The sequence below is a fragment of the Chelonoidis abingdonii genome, chromosome 2 (assembly GCF_003597395.2).
Source record: "Chelonoidis abingdonii isolate Lonesome George chromosome 2, CheloAbing_2.0, whole genome shotgun sequence".
NCBI lineage: Eukaryota > Metazoa > Chordata > Testudines > Testudinidae > Chelonoidis > Chelonoidis abingdonii.
Window position 1 is genome coordinate 252,334,001 of NC_133770.1, and position 14,150 is coordinate 252,348,150.

Sequence of the window (14,150 nt, forward strand, 5' to 3'; positions counted from 1 at the left end):
TTAATTAATGATCTAAGGGCCTTGTCCCATACTTGTCCCATTATATAGGCAGAATTCCCATAGAAGGGAGCTCAGTTTGCATAAGAATTATAGTATCAGGCCTACCTTTAACACTGGAAGTAAATGCAACCACTGAGTATTTTCTAAAAATATTAGTCTGTGACCAACATTGGTGGGGTCCATTCTCATTTTACTAAAATAAAATTCACTTTTCACAATACATCTGACATTGATTATGTCATTCACCTTTTTAAGAGTTTGCTTCTGCAAAGTGCTGAGTATTGTGTACCTGATCCAGCAAATCATTTAAGCCTGTGGTTAACTTTAAGCACATAAGTAGTGCCATTGATTTGCAGGGTCGAGTCCTGAATCTCTCCACCGGCTCCCCACTCTCCATCACCTCAGCTTTAAACTTCTTTGCCTTATCTTCAGTCCCTAAATAACTCCACCTCTCCCTACTTAACCAACCGTGAATCATTTATTACTCTGTCCTTGTCCGCTTTGCTCTCCCTGTAATGTCAGACCCTCCATTTCGCTTTCTCCCATAAGCATCTCATTGCCTTTTTCATGCCACCATCTATATTTGGAACAGCCTCACCACTGTAACCAAAGGTTCCGAATACATGAAGAGATCAAACACTGTCAGTGATACCAGCCACATTACATGGCAACTGAGACTGCCTGTCAGATTTTACACCATGTTTTAGTAACAATGGAAACCTAGATGTTCAGTTTTGGATAGTAGAATCCAGTCACGATGCATATATATCACAGAAATCCAAAACTGAAGAAGAAACAGTTCAAGAAAAGCAGAGAAAGGTAAGAGCATGAGCTAAGGAATTAAAATAAATGCACAGCATCTTGAATTTTATTTGTTATACTTTTTTTTTCTTGGCAAAGTATAAATCTGAACAAGGCTACATATTTATGTAATTATAGGATGGATTAGTGAAAATATATTCTGCACATAAATATTTCATGCACAGTCTCAATTGTTAGGTAACAGTACATTATGGTGACAAGAGTTTCTGAGAAATTACAATACTTAGTTACATCAGTGGGTACTTTGATAAAGGGCATCTTATTTTATTTCTTTGGGAAATCTCAGCCTTGGACTAGTGATCATTTCTAGAAAAGTAAGTTGCAGGGCAAATCTTGGAAAGGAGGAGGTCAACCTCTTACATAATAGTAGATATTTCATTAATTCTTCCGTGAAAACTTAACTCTCTTTTTAAGCAAACTTGGTGTCTCCATTAGTGTTATTAAAGATATTTCTGTTTTATTTATTTAAGGGAAAAGAGGCTCCTTTTTCAAACTTTGATCCATCAATTCTTTTTCCTAAATCTTGGGACTATTGGACCTACCATGGCTCCTTCACTGAACCTCCTTGTGATGAGTGTGTTACCTGGATTCTTTTGAGGGAACCTATTATTGTCAGCCCAGACCAGGTAAACTTCAGCTGGACATTAACCTTTGTCATGGTTCCCTCACAGTTTCGGCTTATTTATTTATGTGCCATATCCCCGCCTTACTCATAGACTCATAGGTCAGAAGGGACCAATATGATCATCTAGTCTGACCTCCTGCACAAAGCAGGCCACAGAACCCTACCCATCCACTTCTATAACAACCCCTAACCTATATCCGAGTTATTGAAGTCTTCAAATTGTGGTTTGAAGACCTCAAGCAGAGAATCCACCAGCAAGTGACCCATGCCCCACGCTGCAGGGGAAGGCAAAATACCTCCAGAGCCTCTGCCAATCTGCCCTGGAGGAAAATTCCTTCCCGACCCCAAATATGGTGATCAGCTAAAAACCTCTGTTGGAGTCAATGGGAAATTGTATGAGTAAAGACTGAGTTATAATAGAGTAAAAACTGAACTTCAGGATTGGGCCCTTCTTTTAGTAACCTCCTCAATTGGCTTCAGTAGACGCACCATTGGGACCCCTAAAGTTGCTGCACAGGACTCCAGACTTCTATGGGCATGTCTACATTACAGTGGGGAGCGAGTCTCCCAGCTCCAATAGACAGACTTGTGCTAACGGGGCTCACAGTAGCGTGCTAACAATAGCTGTGCAGATGCTGCGGCACTGGAGGAGCCTCAGGCTTGGACCCAGGGGTTAGGGTGGGTCTAAGCTCGGGTGGCTAGCTCAAGCCTCCGCCAGTGCCACACAGCTGCGAGTCTTCCTATCCAGGCTGGGAGCACACTCTGAGCTGCAGTGTAGACAGACCCTATGAGCCTATCTACCCACCCCGGTTCCTTGTCCATCTCTCCACGTTTGGAAAATTGTTGGTTTCAACTCTTAACTTCCTAGACCATGTTGCTGGGAAGGGTCAGGTCAAAGGCCACAGAGCTTCACACTGGGGGAGAATATGAGGGGTCACAGGGAAGCAGGAGGTGATCAGAGAGTGTTTGTGTGGGTTTTGTGGCTACCAATGTGGAGGGGACTGATTGTAATCAGAGCTATTGTAGATTGAAACAGGAACAGTCTTTCTCACACATCAGCCAAAGAGGAGTAGTAGCTTTCCCTCTGCTTTCCTCTTTGTCTACTCTTCCCTTCCCAGGCTTCGGTTTTGCAAGGCTCTTTGGCAAATAACATGTGTGAGCCACATCCAGAGTGTAGGAGATGATGGCACTGGATGTGGCTCACACATGTTATTTGCCATAGAGCCTTGCAAAACCGAAGCCTGCACTGCCCAAACACCAAGCAAATCAAAGTTTTAGCCACTAGTCTAGATACTTATGTGGAATGATAAATCAGCAGAACATTTGCTGCATGTAGCAAAAGCTATAGTTATGTTTGCTTAAACCATTTCAGTTCCAAAGAGGTTTTTCAGTTTTTTATAACTTTCGGAAACTTTCATTTTTCAGACAAAAAATGTCCCAGGTCTGGTGTCTGTTCAAGTTGATTTTTTGTTTTGTTTTCTTTTTTGTCTTTTGAAAGTTTGAGCAAAACCAATCCAGACATTTCTGAATAAAAAGAGACTGAAACAATACACTTTTGTCATGAAATGCAGTGACTGAGGCTAATAATAAATAGTCAACTATCTCATTCATTACACATTACATGTGCTCATCTAATTAAAAACTGCATCCTCAGTTTTGGCATTTCCAAATTTCTGAGGGATTCATTTTGCAGCCACAATGTTCTTTCAATATAGTCTTTTTATTTAATATTCCAAGATTCCTTCCTAAAATGCATAAGAGCACATTTTAACAGGTGAAATAATATTTTTTTCAAAATGGTACCCATAAAATAACTTGTCCCACATTCAAAATGGCAGCATGTAACAAAGAAATTAATGTAAATTTTGTAATCCTTTTAAACACATTTATGGAAATGTTCATGGCAAAATCTGAATAAACAAAAGTAACAACTTCCAGGAGCCTCCATTTCTCCAATCTGAAGGCCTCATGTTAAACATGACAGTCTCATAGCAGAAATAAATGATTGAAATGGGATAAAAATGGCCAATGACCCCTTTGGTGATCACAGATGTAAAGGTCAGTTTTCTAATCTAGGATTGTTCCTGTGCTCAGCATTCCATAATGAACGAGTCCCAAATTTCAAGACTCAGTGGGAACATGAAAATTCTTTGAGTCAGATAGTGAGTGAGTGATATGTTACACATGTACATACTAGATACATGTAGACATATTTTCTTATTCTAGGATCTCAAGGTGTTTTATGACTACAGTAGATATAAGCCAATGCAGGCATCTCTCACACTTCATATGGATCCTGGCTGGCATCAGTGTATCACACAGCTCTTTAGTTCCAAATTATTATGTCCTGATACATTTGTGGCTGCTTAGTTTATAAAAATTGAACAAGTGGAATACAGTGAAATCACTGGAACTCAAGTCTGACTTGAACCTTAGTCCTAAAGATGAAAGCTAACACAAACTCCTGCATGACTGTGTTTTACATAGCTCATTCAAATATAGAGCTGGTCTAGAGGTCACTTCCTTATTTTTCTTTGTTTGTACCAAAATACAAAGGTATTAGATATTTGGAAGCTTCTTCTTACATGCAAAATGCAAATTGGCTCTGGTCAGCTTTCCTGACTCAACAACATGTCTGCTTAGTGTCTCATTACCGACTCAGCTGTTTACATCACAGGGGATCATGTACGGTTTATATGAAACTTCAGTGTAGGTGTAGCTATTAGTGAACAGCTCTGTGTTGCATCAACGATAAAAATGTCAACTTCCTCTCCTCCCCTACTTTATTGGGTTGATCTTAGTGTGAAATTCTTTTAGAAAGCAACAGCTAGTGCTGAATCATTCACCTAACTTCATCTGATGTGTTTCTGATCACTGCTATATTCAGACAATGCTCTTCTTTCTAAATTAATTGTTCTCCAAGCAGCCATCAGGACCTGTGTGTAATCTGCAGGGAAGCACCTTGATCTGCTCATCAGAAGACATTGATCATTTCTAGAAAGTGGATAATTAGTACTTGTAGATGGTGCTTTGTCATTCTGCTTTACAGACAGAATTATTATTAGTGACGTTATTTGTATTGCAATAGTGCCAAAGAGCCACAGCCAAGGACCAGGGCCCCACTGTTCTTGGCACTGTATAAGCACACAACAAAACAACAGTTCCTGCCCCAGAGAGTTGCAGTCTAAGGCTCAGTCTACACTGTGGCAGCATAACTATGGCCCAGTACTGATGCCTGCAATAACCCCAAAGTGGAAATGCAGCCGAAAGTGATGGGAAGGGTTTTCCCATTACTGTAGGAACTCCACCTCCCCAGGCAGCAGTAGCTAGGTCAATGCATTGCTTCGACTCCTGGCATTAAGTCAGCACCCCTGAGCACTGTAGCTATGTCTACCTACATTTTAAATGTAGACTAGGTTTAAGTAATCTGCACCTGAGAAGGTTCACAGGCTCAGGCCCTTAAAGATCTCTAATCTTAGAAGCCTACTAACATTGCAGACTTGCTGGCAATAATTCTTTTAAGTGCTAGTCCCTTTGCCACAGAGACCAAGATGGTGTTCCTGTATGGCTGAGATACTGAGGGCAAATTTTCCAGGGAGCAGTATAAGCACCTGAAAGGTGTGCTCATTCCATATGCGTTAAGCCATGCAAACAGGTAGAGATGTGTATCGTTACCCAGTCCACATACTATTACTGTATTATTTCTATAACACCCTTGGCATGCCTGGCACTTTTCAGCAAATTTATATAGTAGCCCCCATAGGTGCACCCCAGTGTGAGAGTATGGGTCCAGCAGGAGTGGGTTGCATGGAATTAGGAATCACTGAGTGCAAAAACAGGAAAGAACATTATCAAGTCTTGAGAAGTACCTGGAAAATGTTACCTGTGGCATCACACAAAGAGAAGTTAACCCTGGATTTTTAATTTTTTCACCACAAAAGAAACAAACTGAAGTCCCAGCTTCTAATCCATCTAAAGCATTGCAGGAGGCAGCATCGTGCTATCTTAATACTGTTGACGCTAGTAGTGAATCTTCCTACTGTTCCACAGCAGAGTACAGTCTTGTGCCTCAGCTCACTACTGAAGCAAAGGATTTGTTGGAAAATCCAGCCCTAAGGGCTTCTCACAAAGGACTAAATCCTGACATCTCCCCGCAACCTCTGGGGACTCTGTTGCTGGGACCAAATGGTGTAGTTCTTGTGCTGAAAGGCAGGGGAGAGGATTTGGGGCCCCTGCATAGGTGGTCCACACCGCTTGCATGTCACAGAACTCTGCAAACCAGTGCTCCCTGCACCCCATCACATTGAGCCTGGAGGCAAGACTGAGCTGGAGAAAACAGGAGTGGAACCAGTGGATCTCTGACTATGTGGATCTATTTACTGTATGTCTTTGTTCGGCTATCTACTGTAAATATTTATGTAGTGCCACTGTAGTATCTTGGCAATGGGTCCCCTGGCTATTCTAATCCTCTGAGGGTAGCATGCTGGCCATGAGGGTTACTGCAGCCAATGTAGCTCTGTGGCCTTTGTGGAAGAATTTCTTCAAACCCTGCCCCTGTGGCAGCTCCAGTTTATAGCCCAGTCACTCTGACAATGTTCTGGTTAAAGCACTGGGATCAAAGGTCAGAATTCTCAAGTCTGATTTGAAACTGAGCTTTTCATTTTGGTGCAATTACTCATTGTGTATTTTCCTTTTATACTTAACTGGCCAGATTTCTCATGGAATGGAAAACACATGCCTCTGTTCTCTAAAGTAGAACTCTTCAAGTGATTGCTCATGTCGATTTCAAGTAGATCTGTGTGTGCCATGTGCACAATCATCAGAAAGTTTTCTCCCTAGCGGGTCCTGCCTGAAGCCTGTGCCTAAGGGAGACCCACAAGACTCCTGCCTGAAGTGCCATGGAGAGGCACACCAATCGGAAAAGTGTAAAATCTGAAGCAGCTTCAAGCCCAGAACAAAAAAGGAACAGGACTTTTGGCTAAAACTCCTCCTGATGAGTCAGCCCTTCACTCCCAGCTGACTCAGGCAGCGTCCGACCCGAAGCCCGACGCTTCGCTACACAGCATGCCAGCCTTGGTGTGGGAGGCTTTGGTGCCAAGAAAAGACTCAGCTGAGGACTCTCGGCACCACCGTTCCCCAGTGCCGAAGACCACTCCTAATGCAAGCAGCAGGCACCTTCCATTTGCTGGTGCTGCACAAGAAAAAGAGCGCAGACAGGTCATTCCCCCACTGAGTGAGCAGGCACCAGTGGGGTGAGCAGGCACCAGGGGAGTGCATCCCACATCGGGACACCCAGCCTTGGCCCCCTCCTATACCAGCACCGGCAACTCCAGCCTTGCTAGGAGGTCCATTGAGTCCAGTCCTCGTGGACTCCCCAGTGCAGGAGGACAACATAGACCTCCCATCCACACTGGATACATTTGAAGCAGCCAGGGACCTGATTGTGATGACAGCGCAGTCCCCTGCTCCAGCATTGGCTCACACACCAGCACCGGCTCTACAAAGAGGCACTGTTGTCTTCAGGGGCAAGCCTATGATAATAAAGTGCCGATCACCGTTACCACGGCACCATTCCTCAGCACCATCTCAGTCCGCTCTGCCCTGGTCACTGGGATCAGACTACTCTTCGGAGTCAGAGGTGGACTCCTATGCCTCTACTGCTCCCAGCACCGCTCAAGGCATGACAAAGGGCAGCTGTTGCTCATGATGTCCTGGCCTCCACAGTGGCAGGGACTGGCCCAGTGGCTCTTTTGGACACCATGGGCCTACCACCAAGTCCAGGACCTGGGCTTTCAGATCCCTGTCCATGGCTTCAGAGGTGCAGATCCCTCCCTCTGCCACCTCGGTGTCACAGGAGCCTCCGCATGGACAAGAAACAGCTGCCCAGTTTGGCACTGACACCAGTGCAGGGCCTGGCACCACCACTAGTACCGAGACTGGTGTGGTACCGGGAACCAGCACTCTCCTCAGTACTGCTCAAGGGGTCACCATGCAGGGGGATTCTCGTAAGCTGAAGGGTCAAGAAAACACGTTGTCCCCAAGGGCATCATCCTCATCTGCCCCAGATGAGGTTGTGGCAGGTACCTTCACCACACTGCCTGTCATAGACACAAGGGCACATCAGAACCGGCTCAGGAGGATGGCCCAGAACCTGAACGTGCAGGCAGAGGAGGTCTCAGAGGAGACCAATACTAGGGTGAACGTTCTGGCTCCTGAAGGGCCTTCGAGGGTGGCTCTGCCCCTCGTTAAGACATCTAGAACACCAGTAAGGTGTTGTGGCACACACCCACCTCTATTCCACCCCCCACGGCTAAAGGGATGGAATGCAAATACTTTGTGCTGTCTAAAGGGTGGCACACACCCACCTCTATTTCCCCACACACACACACACAGCTAAAGGGGTGGAATGCAAATACTTTGTGCTGTCTAAAGGGTATGAACACCTATATACCCATTCACAACTAGGCGCTTTGGTGGTGGAGGCAGCCAACCACAAGGAATGGCAGGCATAGCCAGGGCTCACTCCCAAGTCCAAGGAAGCAGAAAAGCTGAATCTCTTTGGTCAGAAGGTGTTCTCCACCATGGGGGCTCCAGCTTCACATATCAAACCAGCAGGCGGTTCTCAGCCATTATTGCTTCAATTCCTGGAACACCTTGTCCAAGTTCCAGGAATTGCTTCCAGAGGACTCCCACTCCGAGTTTGGGGCAGTCCTGGAGGAGGGCAAGGTAGTTGCAGAACCTCCCTACAGGCTGCCTTTGACTCGGCCGATTTGGCCACTTGCATGATGACTACTGCCATAGCCGTGAGATGCAGCTCATGGCTTCAGATCTTGGGGCTCCCGCATGGGGTCCTGAGTACTATCCAGGACCTACCCTTTGACTCTTTGGGACTCTTTTCAGAGCAGACAGATTCTAGACTCCATAGCCTTAAAGACTTTCAAGTAACCCTTACATCCCTGGGGATTCACATGCCGACCTCCCAAAGGAAGCCGTTCAAACCTCAGCCCACCTGGCACTTCTACTCTGCTCCTCCTAGACAGGACTGTAATAGGAAGTGGGGCAGGAGTAACAGGAGGCACTCATCTCAGTCCTCCTTGGGCCAGGGCCAGAGGGCAGCAAAATAGCGCTCAGCCTCAAAACCGAACTTTTTGAAGATACGTCCGAAGACGGAGCACCAGTTCAAACCTTCCGCCCCGGGGCAGAAAGACCCCCCACCGCCGAAGACCTGGAGTGGAAGAAGCTCCGGGGGCCCGGGCCCTGCGAGAGTTTTCTGGAGCCCACAAAGTGAGTGAAGGATCTCACTCCAGGGGCCCCGAAAAACTCTTGTGGAGGCCCCTCTGGGGCCTGGGGCAAACTGCCCCACTTGTCCCCCCGCTCTGGGCAGCCCTGCACTTGCCAGATATTTCAAACCCATCTACAGGGAGATATGTATCGGTATTGACAGACAATACCATAGTGATGTTCTGTATAAACAGACAGGGTGGTGGAAGAAGCCCTCAGGCTGTGGGACTTCTGCATCAACCATTTGATACACTTGGAGGCATCGTAACTTCCAAGCTCACAAAACGAACTGGCCAATCACCTCAGCAGGTCTTTTCATGGCCACGAGTGGTCTCTCCTCCCAGACATGATGATCAACATCTTCCAAAGATGGGGATCTCCCCAGATAGTCCTGTTTGCGACACAAAGCAACAGGAAGTGTCAGCAATTCTTCTCCTTTCTGAATCACAGTCCGGGCTCGCTCAGAGACGGGCTCCTCTCATGGAAGGGGAGCCTTCTGTACGCATTCCCACCTTTTCCGCTTGTACACAAGGTCCTCCTCAAGGTCCAACTGAAGAAATCATCCTTGATCCTCATAGTACCAATATGGCCCAGTCAGCAATGGTTCACCACACTGCTAGATCTATTGGCGGACACACCTATAGCCCTGCCCATGATTTCAGACTTGATCACACAGGACCATGGCCGCCTTCAGCATCCCAACCTCACAGCATGGAAACTCCGTGGCTGAACTTATGAGAGCTCACGTGCTCAGACCCAGTTAGGGAGATCCTTCTTGGCAGTAGGAAACCCTCCACTCATGCCACTTATCTGGTAGGTGGAAGAGATTCTCTATTTGGTCTCTACAGAAGGCCACTCCTCCTTTACAGTCATTGGTTCTCTTCATCCTAGACTGTCGACGTCACCTGCAACAGCAAGGTCTGGCAGTGTCATCAATCAAGGTGCACCCATCCGCTATTTCAGCTTTCCATCTCAGCTCAGCTGGGCAGTCAGTGTTTGCTAATTCCATCGTTGGCCACTTCCTCAAGGGGCTAGACAGGCTGTACCCTCAGGTACGGCAGCCTATTCCTCCATGGGATCTTAACCTGGTGCTCTCAAGGCTGATGGGCCTCTCCTTTTGAGCCCCTAGAAACATGCTCTCTACTTTACCTTTCTTGGAAGGTGGCATTTCTAGTGGCTGTAACATTGGCCACAAGGGTGTCTGAGCTCAAGGCCCCAAAGTCCGAGCCCCCTTACACTGTGTTTTATAAGGATAAGGTGCAGTTGCCGCTGCACCCAGCATTCCTCCTGAAGGTAGTTTCACAATTTCACACAAATCAGGACATCTTTCTTCCAGTGTTCTGCCCTAAGCCACATGCTAATGGTAGAGAATGCATACTCCATTCCCTGGATGTCAGACGGGTGTTAGCTTTTTACATTGAGTAAACAAAGCCATTTAGAAAGTCGACACACCCTTCGTCCCCATTGCTGAGTGAATGAAAGATCTTCCAGTTTCTCAAAGGATCTCTTCATGGATCATGGCCTTTATCAAGGTGTGCTGTGACCTAGCAAAAATACCAGCCCCAGTGCTAACAGCATACTCCACAAGAGCGCAAGCTTCATCTGCATTCCTGGCACAGGTCCCTATTCAGGACATCTGCAGGACGGCGAAGTGGTCATCTACTCACATCTTTACTTCGCACTACGCCATTACACAGCAGGCTAGAGAAGATGCTGTGTTTGGCAGAGTGGTCCTGCAGTCTGCGACTCTGTGAACTCCTACCCCTCCTCCCAAGGGACTGCTTGGGAGTCACCTACTTGGAATCGACATGAGCAATCACTCGAAGAATTAAAAACGGTTACCCAGCTTTTGTATCTGTTGTTCTTTGAGACGTGTTTCTCATGTCCATTCCAAGACCCACCTGCCTTCCCCTCTGTCAGAGTATCCAGCAAGAAGGAACTGAAGAGGCAGCAGGTCAGCAGGGACCTATATACACCGCCATGAAGATGCAATTCCAGGGGGCTCCACAGCTGATCCTTTGGGTACTGCTAGGGGGAAAAATCTTCCGACTGTTCATGTGGCACACACACACCTACTTTGAATGAACATAAGCAACACATCTCAAAGAACAACAGTTAGGAAAGGTAGGTAACCGGTTTTTACATTCCTTCACTAGAAGTTCTAGCAACAAACCCTTGCTAAACCACTCTTACTTCGGCCACGTCTAGACTACGCGCTGGATCGGCGCGTTAAAATCGATTGCTCAGGGATCGAAATATCGCGTCTGGTCTGGACGCGATATCTCAATCCCAGAGCGTGCTTAGATCGATTCCGGAACTCCAGCTAGACGACCGGACTTCCAGATTCAACACGGTGAGCCGCGCGGGATCGATCCCGCGCAGTGAAGACGGGTGAGTAAATCGATTTTAGATATTCGATTTCAGCTACGCTATTCTCGTAGCTGAAATTGCGTATCTAAAATCGATTTAATCTCGTAGTGTAGACCTGGCCTTCCTCTCCTCTTATGTTGTGAGGCGTATGGAGCAGAAATTATTCATCTTATTGAAGCTGTAAACATGGTGGACCAGTGCTCTGAGATGGTACAGGGAGTACTTTTTCTAGATGTCTGGCTGGTGTGCCTAGCTCACATGCCCAGACTCATACTGAACACCACATTTGTGGCTGGGAAAGAATTTCCCCCCGAGATCAGATTGGCAGGGACTTTGGAGAATGTGGGGCAGAGTTTGCCTTCTTTTGCAGCATGGAATATGATTTTCCTGATGGGATCATCTGTGCTTATCTCACCTAATCAACTCCCTGCCATTGTACCAGCATTGGTGACATCTTGATCTCTCCTGTTATCTGCTGATGGCACATAGTTTAGTCTCTAGAAGACTGAAATGCTTTAGTCTACCTAGAGTCTTTAGGCTTTTATAGTGGGATCTGGATAAAAAGTAATGGCCTGTATATACAGGAGGTCAGACAAGATGATCTAATGTTCCCTTCTGGCCTTAAGCTCTATGAAACTGTGAATGCAATATACAGCGAGCCTTCTAGTTCATGATGGATTTGTTATTGTGTTTCAGATTCATAATACAGTTGATGCACTTTTCATTGCCCTTTGAAGATATAAAGTAACTATTCTGAAGACCAGGTGTCATCATGGCTCATGTGACCCTATATACTCTTTCCCTTGCCTCCTTGATCATGGAAAGTAATGTCACACCAAATAAATTTTATTGAAGTTCCGCCGTGCAAGGGGCAGGCAAGGGCTGCTACCACTTGCACATAACCAAGCTCCTTAGTCTGAGGGTTTGTGGAGACAGGTCATTAGTAGGCCAGTGCTTCACTCAGCCACAGTAGTTGGTCTAGACATTAGAACCTGGATTTGCCCCAAGTAAATTCCATATTGACATTGTTATTTTGCTTCTTTGCAGATGGCAAAGCTCCGTAGCCTTTCCATCAATGCTGACACAGAACCTGCTCGCCCCATGATGGATAACTGGCGCCCTCCTCAGCCTCGGCATTTCAGGATGGTGAGAGCCTCGTTCCAATAAAATCTATGCTGAAATTGGGCATCTTTGCATGAGGCAATGCCTACATCCCAAAGCTTAGTTAGCTTTGTGCCCCCTACTGTTCTTTATCTGGATGCAGATCTCAATTTCACAGTCCAAAACTCCACATAATGAAATGTGATGGGTCCCCAACTCTAATTTTCAGATGTCCAAAATTACTTGAGGCAAATTCTAATCTTAACATGAAAATATGGAATCTGTGTTTGGATCTCAATAATAACTGTGTTAGCTTTAACAGTAGCATTTATATGGCTATTTCTAAGGAAGAAAAATGGCATAGTTACTAATGGCTAAAAAAGGCATTTCTCCATTAACCGTATGGTCTTCAGTGCTTACCTTTTTCCAGACTGAAAAGGTTTCCGATTAACAGAAACAATGAGTCATTTGAATTTAAAATGGACAACATGTGTCAAAATCTGCTGTCAATTGTACTAACACAATCCAATAGAGAATACCAGGTGTAATGGAGGGCAGTGTTTTTTCCTTTGTATTCATATAGAAATATGGAGAGTACAAAGACTCATTAAATTTCCAATGATAATTAAGCAAGTTAAGATTTTAATGAACTGAAAAGTTAATATTGTAAAATTTTATTTTGAAAACTGAAATCAAGGTGTCAAATCAAATTAAGGGTATTAAATTGTGGGTGGGGGGAAGAGTTCCTACTTCAATTATTGTGACAACTGACTTATTCTTGTTAGAAAGTCAACATTAATTTTAATGTTAAAGCAACTGAAATGAAATAAATTTCAAGAAATCCCAGGATTTTCTTTAATTTCTTGCAATTGTAGGTCTTATCAGTGGATGAAAGTGAATAGATTCTGTCAAAAACCCTTTAGCATCCTAAGAGTTATTTAGTCGCCATTTTTTCTACTGTACCATTGTCCTTACATGTCTGAAGACCAAATTCTGCCCTCATAAACCTATGCAGTTGATCCTGATGTCAATGAGATTTGTGTGCAAGTATCTCTGTTGGACTTGTGGTAGCAAGAGCAATAAAAGAGTATTGTATGACTGCACTTGAAATAATAGCATTTCTGCTTTAGGAGAATCAATTCTAATAAAAACTCTTTTGTAAAAAGTGGTGTTTGGGGTTTTATTTCTAATTTTGAGTGACAGGAAAAAGCAACAGACAAAAATACTAGTCAATGTCCTCCTAATACATTTCTGTATAAATTAGGGATGGATAAGACTGTAGTACCTAACCCTGGCTGTTTGTACTGCAGCATACTGTCATGTTTTTTGTGTGTGTGTGTGACTCCAAGAAAACAGCATCTTTCAAATAGATTTCATCATAGCATCTGCTAATTGACACTTTCCCCCACTCTGATGTCGGTTCTGTGTCTCTGCTTCAAGAAATTTCTCATTCCTAATAGTATTTACTTCTCATTTGATCATATACTCTCCTTGATCCTACCAAAACCCATATATTCAGAATTATTCTGCTTGAACTTTTCTGAACTGACCTGGCTCATGTCTAATGATGATGCCATTTCACCCTAAATTGCACATGAACTCTAGTTTCCTACAACAAAACTCATGATCAAACTAGATGAGCTGTTCAGTCACTCTGAATTTTCCTTTTAACCTCTGCTTCACCTCCACACTTTACAGCACACAAGCCTGACTTTTTAAGAATTGAATTAATAGCGTCTCTTCCCTGAAAACATAGAATGATATTCAGTCAGTCAAAACAAGTCCTGTTGAGGTCTAAAAAAGTCAGGTAATAAATTATAAGGAGGCAATTTCACACGATCGTGCACATCACACGATCCATTGTCTACAGCCAAGCACTGAGGTACAACCGCATCTGCTCTAACCCCTCAGACAGAGACCAACACCTACAAAATCTCCACCAAGCATTCTC

At 44.8% G+C, this 14,150-nt stretch overlaps 1 protein-coding gene across 2 annotated transcripts in view; it reads left to right on the forward strand.

Annotated features, from left to right (window-relative positions):
* The window catches only part of LOC116820643 (carbonic anhydrase 3-like), a 30,736-nt gene extending 17,450 nt beyond the window's left edge, over positions 1–13,286 (forward strand). For both annotated transcript variants that reach the window (XM_032773275.2, XM_075061976.1), the window contains 2 exons: positions 1,293–1,448; positions 12,146–13,286. In XM_032773275.2, coding sequence (XP_032629166.1) covers positions 1,293–1,448; positions 12,146–12,265 — 276 coding nt within the window. In that variant the 3' untranslated portion in view covers positions 12,266–13,286. The remainder of the gene's footprint in view (positions 1–1,292; positions 1,449–12,145) is intronic.
* Positions 13,287–14,150: the final 864 nt, after the last annotated feature.